This window comes from Lucilia sericata, unplaced genomic scaffold (assembly GCF_015586225.1).
Source record: "Lucilia sericata isolate MDLA Ls3-8-SP2 unplaced genomic scaffold, ASM1558622v1 Contig001454F_arrow, whole genome shotgun sequence".
In the NCBI taxonomy this organism is placed as follows: Eukaryota; Metazoa; Arthropoda; class Insecta; order Diptera; family Calliphoridae; genus Lucilia; species Lucilia sericata.
This window is the reverse complement of record NW_023995384.1, coordinates 34508-59885: the sequence shown is the minus strand read 5'-3', so window position 1 is coordinate 59885 and position 25378 is coordinate 34508. Positions and strand designations below refer to the sequence as shown.

General features: G+C 31.9%; 1 protein-coding gene across 3 annotated transcripts; it reads right to left on the bottom strand.

The window, feature by feature from the left end:
• Nucleotides 1-787: 787 nt before the first annotated feature.
• On the bottom strand, nucleotides 788-23888 carry LOC119611465 (sodium/potassium/calcium exchanger 3). 3 transcript variants are annotated; one of them, XM_037967042.1, is made up of 8 exons: nucleotides 22941-23888; nucleotides 6169-6342; nucleotides 5918-6105; nucleotides 5660-5846; nucleotides 5516-5596; nucleotides 4443-4955; nucleotides 1841-1942; nucleotides 788-1780 (listed from the first exon to the last, which is right to left on the bottom strand). In XM_037967042.1, the coding sequence occupies exons 1-8, from the start codon at nucleotides 22972-22974 to the stop codon at nucleotides 1443-1445; spliced, it is 1617 nt and encodes a 538-aa protein (XP_037822970.1). In that variant the 5' UTR covers nucleotides 22975-23888; the 3' UTR covers nucleotides 788-1442. The 3 variants fall into 3 exon arrangements, with proteins under 3 accessions (XP_037822970.1, XP_037822971.1, XP_037822972.1); XM_037967043.1 differs by having other exon boundaries at nucleotides 1443-1780; nucleotides 22947-23888; XM_037967044.1 differs by lacking the exon at nucleotides 5516-5596 and having other exon boundaries at nucleotides 1443-1780.
• Between the last annotated feature and the right edge of the window lie 1490 nt (nucleotides 23889-25378).

The following is a 25378-nucleotide window of genomic DNA, read 5'->3' as shown; positions in this document are numbered from 1 at the left end:
GTTTAATCTATAGTCTAGTCTATAGTCTAGTATATAGTCTAGTCTATAGTGTAGTCTACAGCCTAGGATATTGGTTAGTCTATAGTGTAGTCTATAGTCTAGTCTATAGTCTAGTCTATAGTCTAGTCTATAGTCTATAGTCTAGTCTAGTCTATAGTCTATGTCTATAGTCTAGTCTATAGTCTAGTCTATAGTCTAGTCTATAGTCTAGTCTATAGTCTAGTCTATAGTCTAGCTATAGTCTAGTCTATAGCCTAGTCTGTAGTCTAGTCTATAGTCTAGTCTAGTCTATAGTCTAGTCTATAGTCTAGTCTATAGTCTAGTCTGTAGTCAAGTATATAGTCTAGGCTATAGTCTAGTCAATAGTCTGATCTATAGTCTAGTCTATAATCTAGTCTACAGTCTAGTTCTGTTCTAATTCTTTTCTAGTTCTGGTTCTAGTTGTGTTCTAGTTGTGTTCTAGTTGTGTTCTAGTTGTGTTCTAGTTCTGTACTAGTTCTGTTCTAGTTCTGTTCTAGTTCTGTTCTAGTTCTGTTCTAGTTCTGTTCTAGTTCTGTTCTAGTTCTGTTCTAATTCTGTTCTAGTTCTGTTCTAGTTCTGTTTTAGTTTCTGTTCTGGTTCTGTTCTTGTTCTGTTCTAGTTCTGTTCTGGTTCTGTTCTAGTTCTGTTTTAGTTCTGTTCTAGTTCTGTTCTATTCCTTTTCTAATTTAGTTTTACTACGGTTTAAATTAATCTGTTAAACGAGATCCATTTCCCATTAACTTCCATAACCGATTTTTTTTTTTTGAAAACATTTTATTTAAATTTGTTGGTTTTTTTATATTTAAATTACAAATCTTATAAAATAAATTAAAATTGTTTATGATTATTGTTTTTGTAGTTCTTTTTTTTTTCTTTGAAAAGCTTTTACAATTTTTTTTTTTTTATACATCAATTAAATGTTAAATTAAAAACATATTTTCATAGTTTTGATTACTTGCAAATGATAATGAATATTTCGAAATTTTAATTATTTTTCAATTTTTAATTAAAAACTGTTTTAAACTAAAGGAATAAGGAGAGACAGAGAGAACAATAAACTAAATTGCGTAATAAAAGAAGAAAAATTAAGGAAACGATAAAAATAATACTAAAAAATACACTTAAAGAAATAATTGTTTTAAATTGTTTTGTTTTGCTTATTTATTTTTTGCGGGAGGAGTTTCAATACAATTTCTAAATATTAATTATTTGGACAAACTGTTGTCTTATTTTTAGTGACTTTAAACGTCACTTTATTATCAAGTTTCAATAAAATGGTTCGAAATTTTAATTTTTTTTTTAAAATATTTATTTAATTAGGGTTATTTTTCTCAATTGGTTTCTTACTTAGTATTAAATAATAAAAAAAGAAAGCAAAGAAATTATTAAAGTTTTGTTTAAATTTCTCGGCTTTACTTTATTCATGATCTACCACATGTGGGTAGATTTACCCGGAAGAATACATTCAATTCGATTAGTGAGGCAAATATCAAAAATACCAAATACATGACCAGACAGGCGGTGCCCACTTTTTTATCCAATTTAAATTTATTACACGAAAATGTCAAATACAACAGGAAGAGAGTGGAGAGCAGGGTTATGGCGGAATATTCAAGACCGGCTGAATTGATGCCAACATAATTTTGTCCGGGTTGTATGGGAAAGAAGACAGCTTTGATGAGCCATGGTACACCCAAGCATAGAAGAATATCGAAGGTGTTTGAACCAATGGAATTACAAATACCCATTGAACCGTGACCTGTAAAGGGGAACATAAGAATTAGCATTTAAAAAACTTATTTTAAAACAAAAAATTTACCTCTTTTGGCCACTATAACACTGGAAACTGCCTCGGGTACACTGGTGCCAGCAGCCAGGAATGTAATACCCATAACGGAATCGGGAATTTTTAAAGTGTCACCTGAAATAAAATAAAACATGGTTTTAAGTTATGTTCCATTCTAGTTCTGTCTTAGTTCTGTTCTTGTTTAGTTCTAGTTTTGTTCTAGTTCTGTTTTAGTTTTGTCTTTGTTCTGTCTTAGTTCTGTTCTGGATCTGTTCTAGTTTTGTTCTAGTCTGTTCTAGCTCTGTTCTAGTTCTGTTCTAGTTCTAGTTCTGTTCTAGTTCTGTTCTAGTTCTGTTCTAGTTCTGTTCTAGTTCTGTTCTAGTTCTGTTCTAGTTCTGTTCTAGTTCTGTTCTAGTTCTGTTTCTAGTTCTGTTCTAGTTCTGTTCTAGTTCTGTTCTAGTTCTGTTCTAGTTCTGTTCTAGTTCTGTTCTAGTTCTGTTCTAGTTCTGTTCTAGTTCTGTTCTAGTTCTGTTCTAGTTCTGTTCTAGTTCTGTTCTAGTTCTGTTCTAGTTCTGTTCTAGTTCTGTTCTAGTTCTGTTCTAGTTCTGTTCTAGTTCTGTTCTAGTTCTGTTCTAGTTCTGTTCTAGTTCTGTTCTAGTTCTGTTCTAGTTCTGTTCTAGTTCTGTTCTAGTTCTGTTCTAGTTCTGTTCTAGTTCTGTTTCTAGTTCTGTTCTAGTTCTGGTTCTAGTTCTGTTCTAGTTCTGTTCTAGTTCTGTTCTAGTTCTGTTCTAGTTCTGTTCTAGTTCTGTTCTAGTTCTGTTCTAGTTCTGTTCTAGTTCTGTTCTGTTCTAGTTCTGTTCTAGTTCTGTCTAGTTCTGTTCTAGTTCTGCTCTAGTTTCGTTTCTAGTTCTGTTCTAGTTCTGTTCTAGTTCTGTTCTATTTCTGTTCTAGTTCTGTTTCTAGTTTCTGTTTCTAGTTCTGTATAGTTTCTGTTATAGTTCTGTTCTAGTTCTGGTTCCTGTTCTAGTTCCGTTCTAGTTCAGTTCTAGTTCTGTTCAGTTTCTGTTCTATTCTAGTTTCAGTTTCTAGTTCTGTTCTAGTCCCTGTTCCAGTTCAGTTCTAGTTCTGGTTCTAATTCTGTTCTAGTTCTGTTCTAATTCTAGTTTTGGTTCTGTTCTAGTTCTGTTCTAGTTCTGTTCTGTTCTTGTTCTTTTCTAGTTCTGTCTAGTTCTGTTCTAGGTTCTGTTCTAGTTCTGTTCTAGTTCTGTTCCTAGTTCTGTTCTGTTCTGTTCTAGTTCTGTTCTGTTCTTAGTTCTTTTCTAGTTGTTCTAGTTCTGTTCTAGTTCTGTTCTAGTCTGTTCTAGTTCTGTTCTAGTTCTGTTCTAGTTCTGTTCTAGTTCTGTTCTAGTTCTGTTCTAGTTCTGTTCTAGTTCTGTTCTAGTTCTGTTCTAGTTCTGTTCTAGTTCTGTTCTAGTTCTGTTCTAGTTCTGTTCTAGTTCTGTTCTAGTTCTGTTCTAGTTCTGTTCTAGTTCTGTTCTAGTTCTGTTCTAGTTCTGTTCTAGTTCTGTTCTAGTTCTGTTCTAGTTCTGTTCTAGTTCTGTTCTAGTTCTGTTCTAGTTGTGTTCTAGTTGTGTTCTAGTTCTGTTCTAGTTCTGTTCTAGTTCTGTTCTAGTTCTGTTCTAGTTCTGTTCTAGTTCAGTTCTAGTTCAGTTCTAGTTCAGTTCTAGTTCTGTTCTAGTTCTGTTCTAGTTCTGTTCTAGTTCTGTTCTAGTTCTGTTCTAGTTCTGTTCTGTTCTAGTTCAGTTCTAGTTCTGTTCTAGTTCTGTTCTAGTTCTGTTCTAGTTGTGTTCTAGTTGTGTTCTAGTTGTGTTCTAGTTCGTGTTCTAGTTCTGTTCTAGTTCTGTTCTAGTTCTGTTCTAGTTCAGGTTCTAGTTCAGTTCTAGTTCAGTTCTAGTTCTGTTCTAGTTCTGTTCTAGTTCTGTTCTAGTTCTGTTCTAGTTCTGTTCTAGTTCTGTTCTAGTTCTGTTCTAGTTCTGTTCTAGTTCTGTTCTAGTTCTGTTCTAGTTGTGTTCTAGTTGTGTTCTAGTTGTGTTCTAGTTCTGTTCTAGTTCTGTTCTAGTTCTGTTCTAGTTCTGTTCTAGTTCTGTTCTAGTTCTGTTCTAGTTCTGTTCTAGTTCTGTTCTAGTTCTGTTCTAGTTCTGTTCTAGTTCTGTTCTAGTTCTGTTCTAGTTCTGTTCTAGTTCTGTTCTAGTTCTGTTCTAGTTCTGTTCTAGTTCAGTTCTAGTTCTGTTCTAGTTCTGTTCTAGTTCTGTTCTAGTTCTGTTCTAGTTCTGTTCTAGTTCTGTTCTAGTTCTGTTCTGGTTCAGTTCTAGTTCTGTTCTAGTTCTGTTCTAGTTCTGTTCTAGTTCTGTTCTAGTTCTGTTCTAGTTTCTGTTCTAGTTCTGTTCTAGTTCTGTTCTAGTTCTGTTCTAGTTCTGTTCTAGTTCTGTTCTAGTTCTGTTCTAGTTCTGTTCTAGTTCTGTTCTAGTTCTGTCCTAGTTCTGTTTTAGTTCTGTTCTAGTTCTGTTCCAGTTCTGTTCCAGTTCTGTTCTAGTGCTGTTCTAGTTCTCTTCTAGTTTTGTTCCATTTCTCTCACCAATTATAGTTATCATCCAGGCCACAACGTATGACAGTGATCCGATCCACACAATACACATCACAAATGTCAAAGGGAATATTTTATTATTTTTCGCTTTCTTGCAATCCGGTATGGCAATACGGAACAGCAAGTGAATGGGCCATATAATGATCCAAGTGAATTGGGCAAAACAACTTTTACCCCAGGGATACTTAAGCAGGGAATAGCCTTCCTCTTCTTCAGGTTCAGCAGCACTGGCGGCATCAGCTATAGCGGCTGGTAACGCATTGGCGGCAGCCTCAACATCGGTATTTTCCTGATGGGCTATGGGAGCCTTGATCACACAACCCGAATTATTAGAGGCAGCCGTTGAAGTTGTAGTCGTAATATTCGAGGTGGTGGTGTTGGTAGTTAGGCAAGTGGTGGCTATAGGCGGTGAAGCAGAAGGTGGTATTTTTGGCGGTTCATTATTGACACCACCATTCAATTGAATGGTGGATAAATTATGGCATATACGATTCTCCACGAGATCTGTTAAGGGGAATTGAGGTTAAAGTGTTAATATTTTTTGTAGTAAAGAAAGTTAAAACATTAGAAGTGAGAAGAGATTTGGGAAACAGTTTTGAAGTGAGCACAGTTTTGGATTAAACAGGTATTTACAGTTAGATTTAGGAGTATATTTAATTAGGCGGTTAAATAACAATTAGTTAGCGGTTAAACAGTTGACAATTAAGTTAAATAAATTGAAAGTATTATTAATAAAGTTTTGATCATTAAGAAGCACCTTCATGGTTTGAAATAGAAAATATTTGTAATAAGGATCTTGACTTTAATATACAACATGAATATAGACGGTTATAAAATTTCTTGTTTATACAAATATCGGATAAGAACAGTGAAAATTTTTAGTTGAAAAAAACAGTAAAAAGACAGAAGTTAACATATTCCATAAAGGGACTTGAGAGCATAACTCGATTCCCGACTAATTTAAACAAATTCTCTGGGAATCTAATTACTTCCCTGGTCCCTAATCGATAGTTAGTTTTTTTAATAGACCAGAAATATTTTATATCAAAGAAAATATTATAAACCTGGTTCTTTTTCATTACTGTTCTTGGTCTGTATGCTACAGTTTGAAGAACGGCTGCGTGAACGAGCTTGCTTAACTCCACCTATATATTAAATTGAAAATTGCCAACAAATTTCGTAAAAAACGGATTACAACAATCACTTACCTTTGGCACACTTCTGAAACGACTTATCGAAATACATGACAGCCAAGTAGACAGCATATAGGGAGACCAAAATTAAGGCCTCATACCATTCGACACGTTCGTCATGCATGACACAAATTAAAACGGCCACCGTAAAACCATAAGCTATACTGTCACGCGTCAAAGGCCACCAATCCAGTGGTATAGTCTATATTATTTAAATACGTTTCAAAATTTAATAATAAAAAAGAACATTTCTTAAATCGTTAATACACTCACCATTCCCGCTCCTATACCGCAACAAGCTGCCACAGCTAAAATATTAAATACCGCTGAACCCACTATGGTACCCACACCGATATCACCCTCTGTGATAAAGGTACCTATCACATTTACAAAAAGTTCTGGTGCCGATGTTGCTGCTGCCATAAATGTAGCACCCGCTACATCATTGGACATATTTAGGGCTATTTAAAAGTACGGACCCATTTATTCGAATTGAAAATAGTTATTTTTAGAATAAAACTTACCGGCACAGATTTTTCCACGGCGGGCACAAAAATATTCATCACATACTACAGCTAAAGCTACAAATAAATATAAACTGGCTATAACATGAAGTACAACAGCACCCGCTTGTCTTTGACCCTCTGTGAATAAATCCCGGGGAAAATCATCAATAGCAGGCTGTGTGCAATTTATGTCTGGAAGTACAAGGGACAATAATTAGCCAACAATATATCAAATTTAGAACTACAACAGAACAAGAGCAGAACTAGAACTGACTAGAACTGAACTAGAACAGAACTAGAACAGAACTAGAAACATAATTAGAACAGAACTAGAACAGAACTAGAACAGAAACTAGAACAGAACTAGAACAGAACTAGAACAGAACTAGTACAGAACTGGAACAGAACTAGAACAGAAACTAGAACAGAACTAGAACAGAACTAGAACAGAACTAGAACAGAACTAGAACAGAACTAGAACAGAACTAGAACAGAACTAGAACAGAACTAGAACAGAACTAGAACAGAACTAGAACAGACTAGAACAGAACTAGAACAGAACTAGAACAGAACTAGAACAGAACTAGAACAGAACTAGAACAGAACTAGAACAGAACTAGAACAGAACTAGAACAGAACTAGAACAGAACTAGAACTAGAACAGAACTAGAACAGAACTAGAACAGAACTAGAACAGAACTAGAACAGAACTAAACAGAATTAGAACAGAACTAGAATAAACTAGAACAGAACTAGAACAGAACTAGAACAGATTAGAACAGAACTAGAACAGAACTAGAACAGAACTAGAACAGAACTAGAACAGAACTAGAACAGAACTAGAACAGAACTAGAACAGAACTAGAACAGAACTAGAACAGAACTAGAACAGAACTAGAACAGAACTAGAACAGAACTAGAACAGAACTAGAACAGAACTAGAACAGAACTAGAACAGAACTAGAACAGAACTAGAACAGAACTAGAACAGAACTAGAACAGAACTAGAACAGAACTAGAACAGAACTAGAACAGAACTAGAACAGAACTAGAACAGAACTAGAACAGAACTATAACAGACTAGAACAGAACTAGAACAGAACTAGAACAGAACTAGAACAGAACTAGAACAGAACTAGAAACAGAACTAGAACAGAACTAGAACAGAACTAGAACAGAACTAGAACAGAACTAGAACAGAACTAGAACAGAACTAGACAGAACTAGAACAGAACTAGAACAGAACTAGAACAGAACTAGAACAGAACTAGAACAGAACTAGAACAGACTAGAACAGAACTAGAACAGAACTAGAACAGAACTAGAACAGAACTAGAACAGAACTAGAACAGAACTAGAACAGAACTAGAACAGAACTAGAACAGAACTAGAACAGAACTAGAACAGAACTAGAACAGAACTAGAAACAGAACTAGAACAGAACTAGAACAGAACTAGAACAGAACTAGAACAGAACTAGAACAGAACTAGAACAGAACTAGAACAGAAACTAGAACCTAGAACAGACTAGAACAGAACTAGAACAGAACTAGAACAGAACTAGAACAGAACTAGAAACAGAACTAGAACAGAACTAGAACAGAACTAGAACAGAACTAGAACAGAACTAGAACAGAACTAGAACAGAACTAGAACAGAACTAGAACAGTACTAGAACAGAACTAGAACAGAACTAGAACAGAACTAGAACAGAACTAGAACAGAACTAGAACAGAACTTGAACAGAACTAGAACAGAACTAGAACAGAACTAGAACAGACTAGAACAGAACTAGAACAGAACTAGAACAGAACTAGAACAGAACTAGAACAGAACTAGAACAGAACTAGAACAGAACTAGAACAGAACTAGAACTAGAACAGAACAGAAACAGAACAAACAGAACGGAACGGAACAGAACAGAACAAACAGAACAGAACAGAACTAGAACAGAACTAGAACATAACTACAACCAGAACTACAACCAGAACTAGAGCTATAACTTGATGTTGTATAATGTATAAACTTTGTTTTAAATTTCTTCCAAATTTTTTTCATAATCTTCAATCACAATCGGAGGTGATCTCATCATAAAGATCAACTTTAAGATGATTTATTTTAATTTCTTATATAATTGAAAATTATTATTGTTATGTGTTTTTTTTCAACTTTAGACTTCAAAACAAATTTTTGGCGGTAAAAATTTATCAATTTATATCAAACAAAATAATTCGCATAAAATTAGACAAATGCAAAATAGAAGTCACAACAAAAACCTTGATACAACAACTAAATTTAAACTAGAGAAAAAACAAAATTCTAATGACGACAAATAAACAATATACTAGAAATACGAGTAAAATACAATAAAATTAGAAAAAAAACACAACAACAACAAACAAATAAATAAACGTAAATTATCCATTATGAAGTGGCGGCGCTACTTTTACACAATTAAAATAATTTTTGTAAAAATTTTTAATTGATTTAGAGAGAAAAAAATTTAAAACAATACAGTCATACAATAAACTAAATTTATTTAAAGAAAAAAATTATAAAATTAAATTTTTAATGTGTGTGTGAGTTTACACTCACACATCTTGCACAAAGTTCGTATTTTTAAACGATTTGAAACGGAAGTAATAAACTAAGTACATTCGAAGTAGCGGTAATAAACAACAAAAACAACATCAAACGATTGTGATCTTCGAATTTTTCTATTTAAAATTTAATCTGGATTTTCTCGGTATCGGTTTTAAATTGCTACACTGAGAGATTTTAAGATTAGATTTTCATCAAAAAAGATGAAAAGTAACTGACTAACTAACTAACTAACTAACTACTACTACTAACTAACTAACTAACTAACTAACTAACTAACTAACTAACTAACTACTAACTAACTAACTAACTAACTAACTAACTAACTAACTAACTAACTAACTAACTAACTAACTAACTAACTAACTACTAACTAACTAACTACTAACTAACTAACTAACTAACTAACTACTAACTAACTAACTAACTAACTAACTAACTAACTAACTAACTAACTAACTAACTACTAACTAACTAACTAACTAACTAACTAACTAACTAACTAACTAACTAACTACTAACTAACTACTAACTAACTAACTAACTAACTAACTAACTAACTAACTAACTAACTAACTACTAACTAACTACTAACTAACTACTAACTACTAACTAACTAACTAACTAACTAACTAACTAACTAACTAACTAACTAACTAACTAACTAACTAACTAACTACTAACTAACTACTAACTAACTAACTAACTAACTAACTAACTAACTAACTAACTAACTAACTAACTAAACTACTACTAACTAACTAACTAACTAACTAACTAACTACCTAACTAACTAACTAACTAACTAACTAACTAACTAACTAACTAACTAACTAACTAACTAACTACTAACTAACTAACTAACTACTAACTAACTAACTAACTAACTAACTAACTAACTAACTAACTAACTAACTAACTAACTAACTACTAACTAACTAACTAACTACTAACTAACTAACTAACTAACTAACTAACTAACTAACTACTACTAACTAACTAACTAACTAACTAACAACTAACTAACTACTAACTAACTAACTAACTAACTAACTAACTAACTAACTAACTAACTAACTAACTAACTAACTAACTAACTACTAACTAACTAACTACTAACTAACTAACTAACTAACTAACTAACTAACTAACTAACTAACTAACTAACTAACTAACTAACTAACTAACTAACTAACTAACTAACTAACTAACTAACTAACTAACTAACTAACTAACTAACTAACTAACTAACTAACTACTAACTAACTAACTAACTACTAACTAACTAACTAACTAACTAACTAACTAACTAACTAACTAACTAACTAACTAACTAACTACTAACTAACTAACTAACTAACTAACTAACTAACTAACTAACTAACTAACTAACTAACTAACTAACTACTAACTAACTAACTAACTAACTAACTAACTAACTAACTAACTAACTAACTACTAACTAACTAACTAACTAACTAACTAACTACTAACTAACTAACTAACTAACTAACTAACTAACTAACTAACTAACTAACTAACTAACTAACTAACTAACTAACTAACTAACTAACTAACTAACTAACTAACTAACTAACTAACTAACTAACTAACTAACTAACTAACTAACTAACTAACTAACTAACTAACTAACTAACTAACTAACTAACTAACTAACTACTAACTAACTAACTAACTAACTAACTAACTAACTAACTAACTAACTAACTAACTAACTAACTAACTAACTAACTAACTAACTAACTACTAACTAACTAACTAACTAACTAACTAACTAACTAACTACTAACTAACTAACTAACTAACTAACTAACTAACTAACTAACTAACTACTAACTAACTACTAACTAACTAACTAACTAACTAACTAACTAACTAACTAACTAACTAACTAACTAACTAACTAACTAACTAACTAACTAACTAACTAACTAACTAACTAACTAACTAACTAACTAACTAACTAACTAACTAACTAACTAACTAACTAACTAACTAACTAACTAACTAACTAACTAACTAACTAACTAACTAACTAACTAACTAACTACTAACTAACTAACTAACTACTAACTAACTAACTAACTACTAACTAACTAACTAACTAACTAACTAACTAACTAACTAACTAACTAACTAACTAACTAACTAACTACTAACTAACTAACTAACTAACTAACTAACTAACTAACTAACTAACTAACTAACTAACTACTAACTAACTAACTAACTAACTAACTACTAACTAACTAACTAACTAACTAACTAACTACTAACTAACTAACTAACTAACTAACTAACTACTAACTAACTAACTAACTAACTAACTAACTAACTAACTAACTAACTAACTAACTAACTAACTAACTAACTAACTAACTAACTAACTAACTAACTAACTAACTAACTAACTAACTAACTAACTAACTAACTAACTAACTAACTAACTAACTAACTAACTAACTAACTAACTAACTAACTAACTAACTAACTAACTAACTAACTAACTAACTAACTAACTAACTACTAACTAACTAACTAACTAACTAACTAACTAACTAACTAACTAACTAACTAACTAACTAACTAACTAACTAACTAACTAACTAACTAACTAACTAACTAACTAACTACTAACTAACTAACTAACTAACTAACTAACTAACTAACTAACTAACTAACTAACTAACTAACTAACTAACTAACTAACTAACTACTAACTAACTAACTACTAACTAACTAACTAACTAACTACTAACTAACTAACTAACTAACTAACTAACTAACTAACTAACTAACTAACTAACTACTAACTAACTAACTACTAACTAACTAACTAACTAACTAACTAACTAACTAACTAACTAACTAACTAACTAACTAACTAACTAACTAACTAACTAACTAACTAACTAACTAACTAACTAACTAACTAACTAACTAACTAACTAACTAACTAACTAACTAACTAACTAACTAACTAACTAACTAACTACTAACTAACTAACTAACTAACTAACTAACTAACTAACTAACTAACTAACTAACTACTAACTAACTAACTAACTAACTAACTAACTACCTACTAACTAACTAACTAACTAACTAACTAACTAACTAACTAACTAACTAACTAACTAACTAACTAACTAAATACTAACTAACTAACTAACTAACTAACTAACTAACTAACTAACTAACTAACTAACTAACTAACTAACTAACTACTAACTAACTAACTAACTAACTAACTAACTAACTAACTAACTAACTAACTAACTAACTGCAGCAAGCCCTGCAATTCGAACTTTTTTCTTTTCAGTATTAAAATGAATATTAGAGCCCCTATAGCGTAGGTCTTTAGGTCTTTATGTACCTTCTATCCCGGGCCTTTTGACACTCTCAGATAAGTTCAAACCGTTCCATTTTCATACGACCCCACATTACATCGCAGGTCTTTCATTAGTCTTAAAGAAGCCTATGTCTCAAGTCCAGACGTGGGTTTCATATATCTTAAAAGAGATTCCATTTAGATCTCGGTATTAGTAGATCTTGAATACAAATACGATTGTATGTTTTATAAAGCCCTTAATTAGCTTCAATATAGGGCCTTTATACAGTCTTCAATTAGTTTAAATCAAAGTTCTATATAGGCCCTTAAGTAAGCTTATATAATTAGTCTAAGTCTGGACCGAGGGTTTTATATATATACACATATATGCTATTATTTTAGATTGGATCATGTGTTGCTATATAACCTTAAATTATTTTCAATTTTAGGCTCAAACGTGGTCCTTTAGTCTAAGCTTAAAGCTTAAATATAAGATTTCCAAATTAACGTAAACAGAAGATCTCAAATTAACTTCAATCTTAGAGGTTTATATAGATCTAAACAAACTTCTAAGATAGGTCGGATATAACTCGTGTATAACTTTCACTATATAGACAATATATATATATATATCAAATGAAAGGTATTTTCAAGACCTTTCAAATGCTATACAATTTATTATAATTAATGGAATTATTATGGCAAAAAATTAGCACATTTTTCATGACAAATTACGCTTTCATGTTAATAATTTTCAATCTACTTTAATTTGTTAATTATAGTTTAAATTTAATATTTAATAGAAATATATTTGTCAACACGCTAGTTTTGTTTAGTTTTTTTTTAACAAAATTATTAAAATTATTAAAAAAAAATCTTTTATATTAAAACCAAAATGTTACAATCAAAATCCAATTAACGCCTACAATAGATAAAATTTTTATAAATTTGTAAATGTATTTAGTTTATTGTTATAAATAGTAAATTATTAATTACTTGATTTTATCAAATAATTAAAACTATAATTTGTTGTTGTTGTACGTTTTTTTTTTTCGTTAAATTTTGATTTATAAATCGCAACGGAAATACAATGGCGTGTAGCATGTAGATGAAAACAAAAATACAAAATAATATTTTAAGTGATGAATTAAACAACTAAATTATGAAATTGGATATGAGAAAAATATTTTAATTTTCTTACACAGAGAGAAATTTTTTTTGAAAAAGTATAAAAATTCTTTCAAAATTATTTATAAATAATTATTTTGTTAATATTTTTCCTTAAAACTATTTGTGAAGTTTACATTTATAATTAAAATTCAATTTAATTAACAAACTTGTTACAAAAAAAAGTAATAATTTATTTACAAAATATTCCCTCATTATGGCATTAAAAATAAAAATCAATTGTCATTTTGCAAAACAACAATTAATTAAAAAAAAAATCTCAAAAAATTCTCATCATAAATATGTACAAATCACAAGTTTTCACTTTTTTATTACTAGTTTATTAAAAATTCATTAAACACAATCATATAAAACAAAAACAATAAAAACATTTCAATTCAATCATTTACTGCAACAAACTCATCATCCCCATCAAACTGCGAGAGAGAGAAAGAGAACGAATAATTCACAATTAAAATGAAAACATACGAATCAATTTCTGTGTACAATTTGAATTTTTACCGTCCGCAAGTCTGTTGTCTTTTTATTCAAATATTTGTCATACAATCACAGAGTAAACAATAATGTTTTGGTTCTTTTCTTCCTATAGTTGTTGTGTTTTTTAGTTAATTAAGCAATTTAAGTTGCATTTAATTGTAAAAAAAACATTTAACTTAAGGCTATAAATAGTGAAATACAGGGTGTAGGGTACTGAGAGATTAAAAAAAAACAAAAAAATCATACTAATTTCCCTTCAGTTATACCACTTTACTTATCAAACTTATAACCGTATACGCAATATTATTTATGACTAGAGTTACATATCACTCATACGTTGTGCCAATTATCCTTAAAAGAATTTAATAAGAAAGAATTATAAACAAAAACCAAATAAAGAGTAGATTAAGGACAAAACTATAGACTAGACTATAGACCAGACTATAGACTAGACTATAGACTAGACTATAGATTAGACTATAGACTAGACTATAGACTAGACTATAGACTAGACTATAGACTAGACTATAGACTAGACTATAGACTAGACTATAGACTAGACTATAGACTAGACTATCGACTAGACTATCGACTAGACTAGACTATAAACTAGACTATAGACTAGACTATAGACCATACTATAGACTAGACTATACACTAGACTATAGACTAGACTATAGCCTAGAGTATAGACTAGACTATAGACTAGACTATAGACTAGACTATAGACTAGAGTATAGACTAGACTATAGACCAGACTATAGACTAGACTAAACACTAGACTAGAGACTGGACTATAGACTAGATTATAAACTAGACTATAGACTAGAATATAGACTAGACTATAGACTAGACTATAGAATAGACTATAGACTAGACTATAGACTAGACTATAGAATAGACTATAGACTAGACTATAGACTAGACTATAGACTAGACTATAAACCAGACTATAGACTAGACTAAACACTAGACTTAAGACTAGATTATAAACTAGACTATAGACTAGAATATAGGACTATAGACTAGACTATAGAATAGACTATAGACTAGACTATAGACTAGACTATAGACTAGACTATAGACTAGACTATAGACTAGACTATAGACTAGACTATAGACTAGACTATAGACTAGACTATAGACTAGACTATAGACTAGACTATAGACTAGACTATAGACTAGACTATAGACTAGACTATAGACTAGACTATAGACTAGGCTATAGACTAGATATAGACTAGACTATAGACTAGACTATAGACTAGACTATAGACTAGACTATAGACTAGACTATAGACTAGGACTATAGACTAGACTATAGACTAGACTATAGACTGACTAACTAGACTATAGACTAGACTATAGACTAGACTATAGACTAGACTATAGACTAGACTATAGACTAGACTATAGACTAGACTATAGACTAGACTATAGACTAGACTATAGACTAGACTATAGACTAGACTATAGACTAGACTATAGACATAGAACTTATAGACTAGACTATAGACTAGACTATAGACTAGACTATAGACTAGACTATAGACTAGACTATAGACTAGACTATAGACTAGACTATAGACTAGACTATAGACTAGACTATAGACTAGACTATAGACTAGACTATAGACTAGACTATAGACTAGACTATAGACTAGACTATAGACTAGACTAATAGACTAGGACTATAGACTAGACTATAGACTAGACTATAGACTAGACTATAGACTAGACTATAGACTAGACTAAGACTAGACTATAGACTAGACTATAGACTGACTATAGACTAGACTATAGACTAGACTATAGACTAGACTATAGACTAGACTATAGACTAGGCTATAGACTAGACTATAGACCAGACTATAGACTAGACTATAGACTAGACTATAGACTAGGACTATGACTAGACTATAGACTAGACTATAGACTAGACTATAGACTAGACTATAGACTAGACTATAGACTAGACTATAGACTAGACTATAGACTAGACTATAGACTAGACTATGAACCCTCGACTATAGAACTAGAACTATAGACTAGACTATAGACTAGACTATAGACTAGACTATAGACTAGACTATAGACTAGACTATAGACTAGACTATAGACTAGACTATAGACTAGACTATAGACTAGACTATAGACTAGACTATAGACTAGACTATAGACTAGACTATAGACTAGACTATAGACTAGACTATAGACTAGACTATAGACTAGACTATAGACTAGACTATAGACTAGACTATAGACTAGACTATAGACTAGACTATAGACTAGACTATAGACTAGACTATAGACTAGACTATAGACTAGACTATAGACTAGACTATAGACTAGACTATAGACTAGACTATAGACTAGACTATAGAATAGACTATAGAGTAAACTAGTCTAAAATGTAGAATAGACTGTAGACTAGATTATGGAATGTACCAAAAACTAGTCAACAGAATATGGATAAGACTAGACAGAGGGATAGACTATGTGGTAGATTAACGACTATTTACAAGATTAAAGACCAAACTATAAACGAAATTATACCACAGATTAAGCTAGAGACTAGACTATAGACCAGACAATAGACTTGACCATATATTAGATTATAGACTAAAATATGGATTAAACTAATGACCATAATTAGACTATATTCGAGCCATAAACTAGACCGAAACTAGTTTAAAAACTAGACCATAGACATGAAGATAAACCAGACAATAAAGTAGACTATAGTCTATACTAAATGTTTGACTAGACAAGTCAGACTAAAGACTAGATAGCCTAGAGTAGAATATGGAGTAGACAATAAACTAGACTATATAGTAGACTCTAGACTAGAGTAAAGACTAGATTATGCACTGGGTTAGTGATTAGACTATAGGCTATGTTATGAACTAGACCTTACTGTAGATTTGACTATAGGTTAGTTTGGATTAGACTATAGAATGGACTGTAGACCAGACTACACTTAAGTTAGACGATGAACTAGATTATAGACTGGACTATACACTAAATTATTGACTGGACTATAGACTAGGCGGTAGAGAAGACTACATTACAGGCTAGACTAGAGGCTAGACTTTAGACTAGGCTATAATCTAGACTATAGGCTACACCATAGGCTAGACTATAGACTAGATTAGACTATAGGCTAGACTATAGACTAGACTATTTTTAATTTTTCTTTTAATTTTGTTTTGCTTTTTCCTCCATTTTGTTTTATTTTTTTCATTTCGATCTTTTATAGCACTTTAATAGTTCACTTGGGTCACTTTATCTTCATTCCATATATAATATTTAATATTATCATGATTATCACCAACATTATCTTTATCTTTATTGTTGTATCTTTTTATATATTTCTTTCTCTATTTAAGAATAAATTGCTTTGGGTGTGATGTTCTGTTCTGTTCTCTGTCGCAATCATCGTCACTTTTAGTTATTTGTACGACGACTGTGACTATTATTTATTTATTTATGTATTTATTTTTTTACATATTTATTATTTTGAGTGTTAGAATAAATGGCCCACAGACAAGCTACAGAAATATACCTTTAAAAACATATAAATATATGTATATATGTATGTGTATATAGTGGAAGTTTATATAAATCTTAGATTTATGAATGTATCTTAAAGTTATCTTTTTATATTATTATGATTATGTATTCTCACCACTGGGTGGTGAATTTAGTTTTGCTTATATACATAAATTAAATTTGGTTTAGTATTAATTTAAAGCTTCGTTTTAAATCGTTTAATCGATTTTGATTTCGGTTTTTTGTGAAAAATTTAAATAAGATTTTATAGATTTTAAGAAATAAGGAAAATAAGGGAGTCAAAATGTCACGGATAGTTATCATGTGTATTCTGAAGTCGTTACAAAAAAGTAATCCGAAGTGATCTATAGCTATGTTTGATGAATATTTCCTGAAATCTTAAAAAAAACGGATTTGAATAAAATATCTGTCCATCCACTGTACAATCACTTGGACCTAAACAATCGGTCCAACTTAGTGTAAAATAAACTGAACTGGTTACAAATTTTGAATTGCCAACTTTAAAAAATTTATATTCCGAAGAACCACTGTACCTGTACCGTTTGGAAACGCTAGCCCTGTTAATAAATGCTGATCAATAGGAGTGTTTTGAAATCTATTTATTGGACCAAAATCTGACTTTGGTAAGCTTCATGAATCATGTCATATTAGGGATCAAGCAAACAACGTTGTTACAGCCGTAAATTCTAGAAGCTATTAGACGCCATATTATTCATTACATACCACCATTGATTTCTATTTATCGGACCTCCTTCGAAAGGCATGAGAAAATTTTTGCTCCTCAATTGGAATTGAGTATGTTTGATATTTGGGAAATTAGTCAGATAAAGCGTTTGTCTGTTACTCTGGTCTGGTCGTGGGTGATATTGTAGCGTGTTTAGGAAAGCTCTGAGGATTTCGGAATGGAACCTTAGAGTAAATACCCATAGGAATTCGTTAGTAAACTAAATTGTGGCATAAACCGGGTCTAATCAGAACACTAGCTTCCAGCAGAAGTCCGTGCAATAAGAGAATTTCTAAAATGGATGAGAATAAATGTGGCATCAACAAAGGCTGAAATATTTACAGACATATAGAAGCCAATCGGGTCAATATTAGGTGATAAGGTTAAATCTAAGAAGGTATTCCTATGTCAAATATCTTTCCAGGGGTATGCTTTGCAATAGCCACTCTGTGAAAGTAATTGCTATAAAACAAAGGGAACTTGAGGAAGTTAAACTGATAAGGTTAAATCTAAGACCCTATTGGACTAAGAAAGAAGCTATGCATTAAGGAAGACAACTCGAGTAAGTTAGCTAGACGAAAACAAAACCCTTCGTTGCAAGAAGGGCTGATTTAAAAACATGGACGAGAGAAACCAATGCGGCCACAGTGGGTAGAACCAAAAGATCCTTTGTGGTGACAAAATTTGACGAACATTTTCAAATAAATGTATGATGGGCATGCGGAGAGGGTAGTGAATTGCTAGAATACGTTCTTTATCATTGAAAAGTTTCTGGGCTTAACGTCCATGAAACTGAGAACGAAACTCTATCAAATCGATCGATGCTAGAGGATTCAAATATCTTAGGAGCGGTGTAATTCCCTCTTGAATACAGATTTGAAAATTCTAACGAGCAACGTCCAGGAAACTCAGTTTCTGAACAAGAGGATGAAAAGTCTATTCAGCGTGATCAAATCCGAGGTTCAAGCGAACCTAGAGAGCATGCATTGAAACTCCGAAACTCTCTCTTTGTCGAAAATAGATGCAGACATCTTGGAAGCGATTCTAAACAAGGGACGTTAATAACTTAATAGGGAACTAGGAAGGAAACTCTATGAGAACACTATCTTTGTGTTGGCCAAACTTTCATCGAAAACAGATTCAAATATCTTGGAAGCAATGGGAACAATACAGTTTGGAAAATTGTAAAGAGCAACGTCTAGGAAACAGAGTTTTTGAATATTGGATACCGACATTTGCCCTGTAAAGGAGGAATGGGAACTGGTGGAAGGAATTCAAGAAGATTAACGAATTCAAACCCTTCGAAACAAGGAGGGCTGAACTAGAAACATTGGCCGCAGAATGCCTTGTGATCACTTGAAATAATGGAATGGTAGAACCACGTAGATCCTATGGAATGACCACAACTAGATAAGTATGACAAACCTGAGCATGTGTGAGTAAATCCGAGGTTCTAGAGAGCATGCATTGAAACTCTGAAACATTTTCTTTTATCATTATCTATCGGATGATAGATAATACCGACATTTTCCCTGTAAAGGAGGAATGGGAATTGGTGGAAGGAAATTCAAGGAAATTAACGAATTCAAACCCTTCGAAACAAGGAGGGCTGAACTAGAAACATTGGCCGAGGAATGCCTTGCGATCACTTGAAATAATGGAATGGTAGAACCACGTAGATCCTATGAAATGACCACAACTAGATGAGTATGACAAGCCTGAGCAAGCGTGAACAAATCCGAGGTTCTGTGAGGACACACAAAATGTCTATGTCTCTTTGCAGACATCTTGAAAGCCATGTTATTATATCCCTTACTAAGTCCAGGAAACTGAGTTTCTAAACAACGAACGTTAATAACTTAATAGAGAATTAGGAGGGTAAGAAACTCTACGAAACTCATCAAAAATAGATGCAGACATCTTGGAATCGATATTATTCGAGAAATAAAGTTCAGAAAACTGAGTTTCAAAACAAAAGTAAGTCCAGTAAACTAAGTTGCTAAACAACGGAAGTTAATAACTTATTAGAAAACTAGGAAGGAAGATAAACTCTATGAAAAAACCTGTTAAATGCAAAACCGTTCGTTGCCAGAGGACTATAAAACTTTGAAACACTATCATTGTCATGGCCAGGATTTCATCGCAAATAGATTCAAATATCTTGGGAGCAATGTTGACGAACACAGATTGGAAAATTCTAAGGAGCAACGTCTAGGAAAATGAGTTTCTGAACACTGAATTAGAAAAATTGGCAATAGTATACCAGAGGATCTGTGAGGGCACACAAAATTTATCGAACAGATTCAAACGTACCTAGGGAGCATGCAACTCTGAAACACTCTCTTTGTCAAAGCGAGGTTTTCGTTGAAAATAGATGCAGACATCTTGGAAGCGATGTTATTCGAGATGTTATATCCCTAAAGAACTATCATAACCTTATTCGGTACAAAAGGACAGAAAACTCTCCAGGTTTTCATCGAAAATGGGTTCAAATGTTCACAAACACAGAAGGATCATCGTCCAGGAAACTAAGTTTTTGAACATCGGGTAATAGATAATGCCTTTATAATGCTCTATATAAGATTTTCCCACCAATATTTTCCCTGTAAAGGAGTAAATAGGAACTGAAGGAAGGGAATTCGAGGAAATTGATGAATACAAAACCCTTCGGCTGAACGAAAAATATTGGCAGGAGAATGCCTTACAGCCCCATATTTGGAATAATGAAACGATGTGTAACAATGAAAAGAGGACGAGAAGCCTAGTAAGAATGAATAAAGTCCGAATTTAGCCATGATGGTACTTATTCCGAGTGAATACACCAAATTACATGAATGGATTCAAACGTATATAGAGAGCATGTAGAGAGGACTGGAAAACCATCTTTTGCATTACCAGGTTTTGTGGAAATTCGATCTAAATAGCTGGGAAGCGATGTTATTTCAGATATTACATGCCTTAGGAGGAGTATTTGGGGAATCCTAAGGAGGATTGGAAAGACTTCTTTCGCTTTGCCAGGTTTTCATGAAAATTAGATGCAAATAGCTTGGAACCGATGTTTTTACAGATATTATATCCCTTAGGACGACTGTTTGTGGAACCCTAAGAAGGACTGGAAAACCATCTTTCGCATTACCACATTTTTGTGGAAATTAGAGGCAAATAGCTTGGAAGGGATGTTTTTACAGACATTATATCCCTTAGGAGGAATGTTTGGGGAATCCTGAGAAGGACTGGAAAACCTTCTTTCGCATTGCCAAGTTTTCGTCGAAATTATATCCAAATAGCTTGGAACCGATGTTTTTACAGATATTATGCCTTACAGCTTCACACTTGGAATAATGCAACGGTGTGTAACAATGGGAAGAGGTCGGAAAGCCTCATGAGAATGAACAAAGTTCGAGGTTAGCCAGGATACTACCTATTCTGAGTGGTTACACGAAATTGGATGAACGGATTCAAACGTATATGAAGTGTATGAGGAGAGGACTGGAGAGCCTTCTTTCGCTTTGCCATATTTTCATGGAAATTAGATGCAAATAGCTTGGAACCGATGTTTTTACAGATATTATATCCCTTAGGACGACTGTTTGTGGAATCCTGAGAAGGACTGGAAAACCATCTTTCGCTTTGCCATATTTTCATGGAAATTAGATGCAAATAGCTTGGAACCGATGTTTTTACAGATAATATATCTCTTAGAAGGACTGTTTGGGGAATTAAAGGGGGGACTGGAAACCCTTCTTTCACATTACCAGGTTTTTGTCGATATTGGATCCAAAGAGCTTGGAAGCGAAGCTATTTCAGATAATTCATGCCTTAGGAGGACTGTTTGGAGAATCCTGAAAAGGACTGGAAAACTTTCTTTCGCATTACCAGGTTTTTGTGGAAATTAGATCCAAATAGCTGGGAAGTGATGTTATTTCAGATATTACATGCCTTAAGAGGGCTGTTTGGGGAATCCTGAGAAGAACTGGAAAGACTTCTTTCGCTTTGCCAAGTTTTCATGGAAATTACCTCCAAATACCGATGTTTTTACAGATATTATATCCCTTAAAAGGACTGTTTGGGGAATCCAAGTTTTCGTCGAAATTATATCCAAATAGCTTGGAACCGATGTTTTTACAGATATTATATACCTTAGGAGGACTGTTTAGGGAATCCTGAGAAGGACTGGAAAACCTTCTTTCGCATCGCCAGGTTTTTGTGGAAATTAGAGGCAAATAGCTTGGAAACGATAATATTTCAGATATTACATGCCTTAGAAGGCCTGTTTGGGAAACTGTGTTTCTGAATATCTGATAGATAATACCTTCATAGAGCAATGTTTTTGCAAAATAAATAGTTTAAGCTTAAAACGTGCTGCTAAAGGGGCTCATAAACTTTGAATGACAAATTACACCGGCAAAAATTATTTTGTTATTTGCACGTTTACACATATTTTACAAATTGTTGAAATATTTTAGACATTTTTTAAACTATTTGTTTATTTGTTATTATTTTTTTTTTGTATTTAGTTTATTTATATATTACAACAATTAAGCACATTTTTTTGTTTTTTAATGTTGTTGTTGTTGTTGTGGGCATTTAGTTAAACAAAGTTTTTAATTACACACGATTTGCAAAAAAAAGTGAAAAAAAAGAATTTATTTAAATGACATACAGACATGTGGTGGAGATTTAAATAAAATAATATTAAACTAGTTTTAGAATTTTGTTAAAATTTTTTTTTTTATTGGTTCGGTAACGCTTGAGTAAATAAACATAAAAACTTGTTTTTTAAAGAAAAAACTTTAAAAAAAATTTAAATAAATATTAAGTATACGCCTCGAGTTGTGGGAAATTAATTAATTTTTTTAAATATTTTTTTTATACCCGTACTGCTGCTTAAACCCCAATAATCCTCCATTTTGTGTGTTGTTGTATTGTAAGCTTTGTTAAAGGTTTTTTAGTTTGTTTTTGTTGTATTTCTTAAAGGAATTTCATTGATTTTTTTTTTATATTTTAACAAAAATGTTAACTTTTTTTTTTAAAAATTTTTATTTTAAAACTTTTTATTTTTCAACAAGCGACGGTATTTCGTTTTAATTCTTTTTTCAATAAGAAATTTTCTTGTGTTTTTGTTGTAGAGGTGTAAAAACAAATTTCCAGCGCAAAACGATCGCGTAAGCGCGCTTTAACGTTATTTGCTTGATATTTTGAACACCGCTCGTCATAAACTGCGCTCACAGCTCGGTCCATACATTGAAATACAAAACTATAAAGAATTCAACAATTCATTCACATACACACAGCTCACCAACACTTTAAACAACAACCGTTAGTTTTTTTTTTAAACTTTTCAACTTAACGTTTGTGTGTGTGTATGTATTAGATCATTTAACATATTCACCGTTACACATTTGTTACTCTCACTCTCTTGCTTATATCACCAGCACAAAATGATCACACACTGTATAACACTCTCTACAACACTTGTTCACTCTCTTTCTCGTTCAATTAAAAGTTGTTAATAAAGCTTCTCTCTCTCACTCTCTCTATAATTTAATTGTGTTTTTATTATTGTTCAATGCTTTAAAGGTTGATTGATTTTCTTTAACTCTCTCTCCCTTTCTTTCTATAATTAAACAGGAAACTTGTCTTAATCTTGTTCTTCTTCCATCAAATCCGCTTCCGCTTTAAATACGCCTTTACTATAATTCATTTATTCTACAGCTTTTATCAAAAATATCTTTTTTAATTTCTTAAAATTTTTTTTTATTCAAAATTTTTTTCAAATATTTCGTTTGCTCTATAAGTTGTTGAGTAACCGCACCGTTATTATTGACTAAATTCATTTAAGTTTCGTTCTCTAGTTGGAAGCTTTGCTCTAATATTTAAATGCCGCTGTTGTTGAAATAATGTTAAGCTTGTATTGGTTTAAAACTTACACTTATAAACAATTTAAATAATTTCAAAAGATTATTTTTTTTTATTCTTTTTTTGTATAAATTTTTCTTTATTTTTATTTAGAATTTTTTTTTTCAAACATAATAGCTCAACAATTTGTTATGTTTCATTTGGTTTTATTTTCCATAATGCGGGTCAATCATTAAGGGAGGTGTTCTTTTTCGGTAAAAACTATTGTTGGAAGTTTAGTACAATCTAAAATATACATTGGTTTATAGGAAACAGTGGGACAAAAGCTATATTAACACGAAGATTTAAAACTTTACTATAGACTAAACTATATACTAAACTATAGATCAGATCAAAGGGTAGACAAATAATGTACCAGAATATAGACTATAGACTAGACAATAAGCAAGGCTACAGCATAGTAGATTATAGACAAGACTATACATAGAATAGACTATAGACAAAACTATTGACTATATTATAGACTGACCCAGCCTAGACTAAAGAATAGGCAACAAAGTGGACTACAGCATACACTATTGACAATACTAGAACATAGACTATACGACAGACTAGACTATAGATTAGCGGACCGTCTAGACTAAAGACTAGAATACATACTAGACTATAGATTAGACCATACAATAGACTATACACTAGACTAAAGACTTGACTAAAGACCAGACTATAATATAGACTATAGAGTAGATGACAGACCGGAGTAAAGACTAGACTATAGACCAAATTTAAAACCTGAGTATAAACTAAACTATAATACAGACTATAGACTAGTCTATAGTCTAGTCTATAGTATAGTCTAGTCTATAGTCTAGTCTATAGTCTAGTCTATAGTCTAGTCTATAGTCTAGTCTATAGTCTAGTCTATAGTCTAGTCTATAGTCTAGTCTATAGTCTAGTCTATAGTCAAGTCTATAGTCTAGTCTATAGTCAGTCTATAGTCTAGTCTATAGTCTAGTCTATAGTCTAGTCTATAGTCCTAGTCTATAGTCTAGTCTATAGTCTAGTCTATTCTAGTATATAGTCTAGTCTATAGTCTAGTCTATAGTCTAGTCTAGTCTATAGTCTAGTCTATAGTCTAGTCTATAGTCTAGTCTATAGTCTAGTCTATAGTCTAGTCTATTGTCTAGTCTATAGTCTAGTCTATAGTCTAGTCTATAGTCTAGTCTATAGTCGAGTCTATAGTCTAGTCTATTGTCTAGTCTATAGTCTATTCTAGTCAAGTCTAGTCTATAGTCTAGTCTATAGTCTAGTCTATAGTCTAGTCTATAGTCTAGTCTATAGTCTAGTCTATAGTCTAGTCTATAGTCTAGTCTATAGTCTAGTCTATAGTCTAGTCTATAGTCTAGTCTATAGTCTAGTCTATAGTCTAGTCTATAGTCTAGTCTATAGTCTAG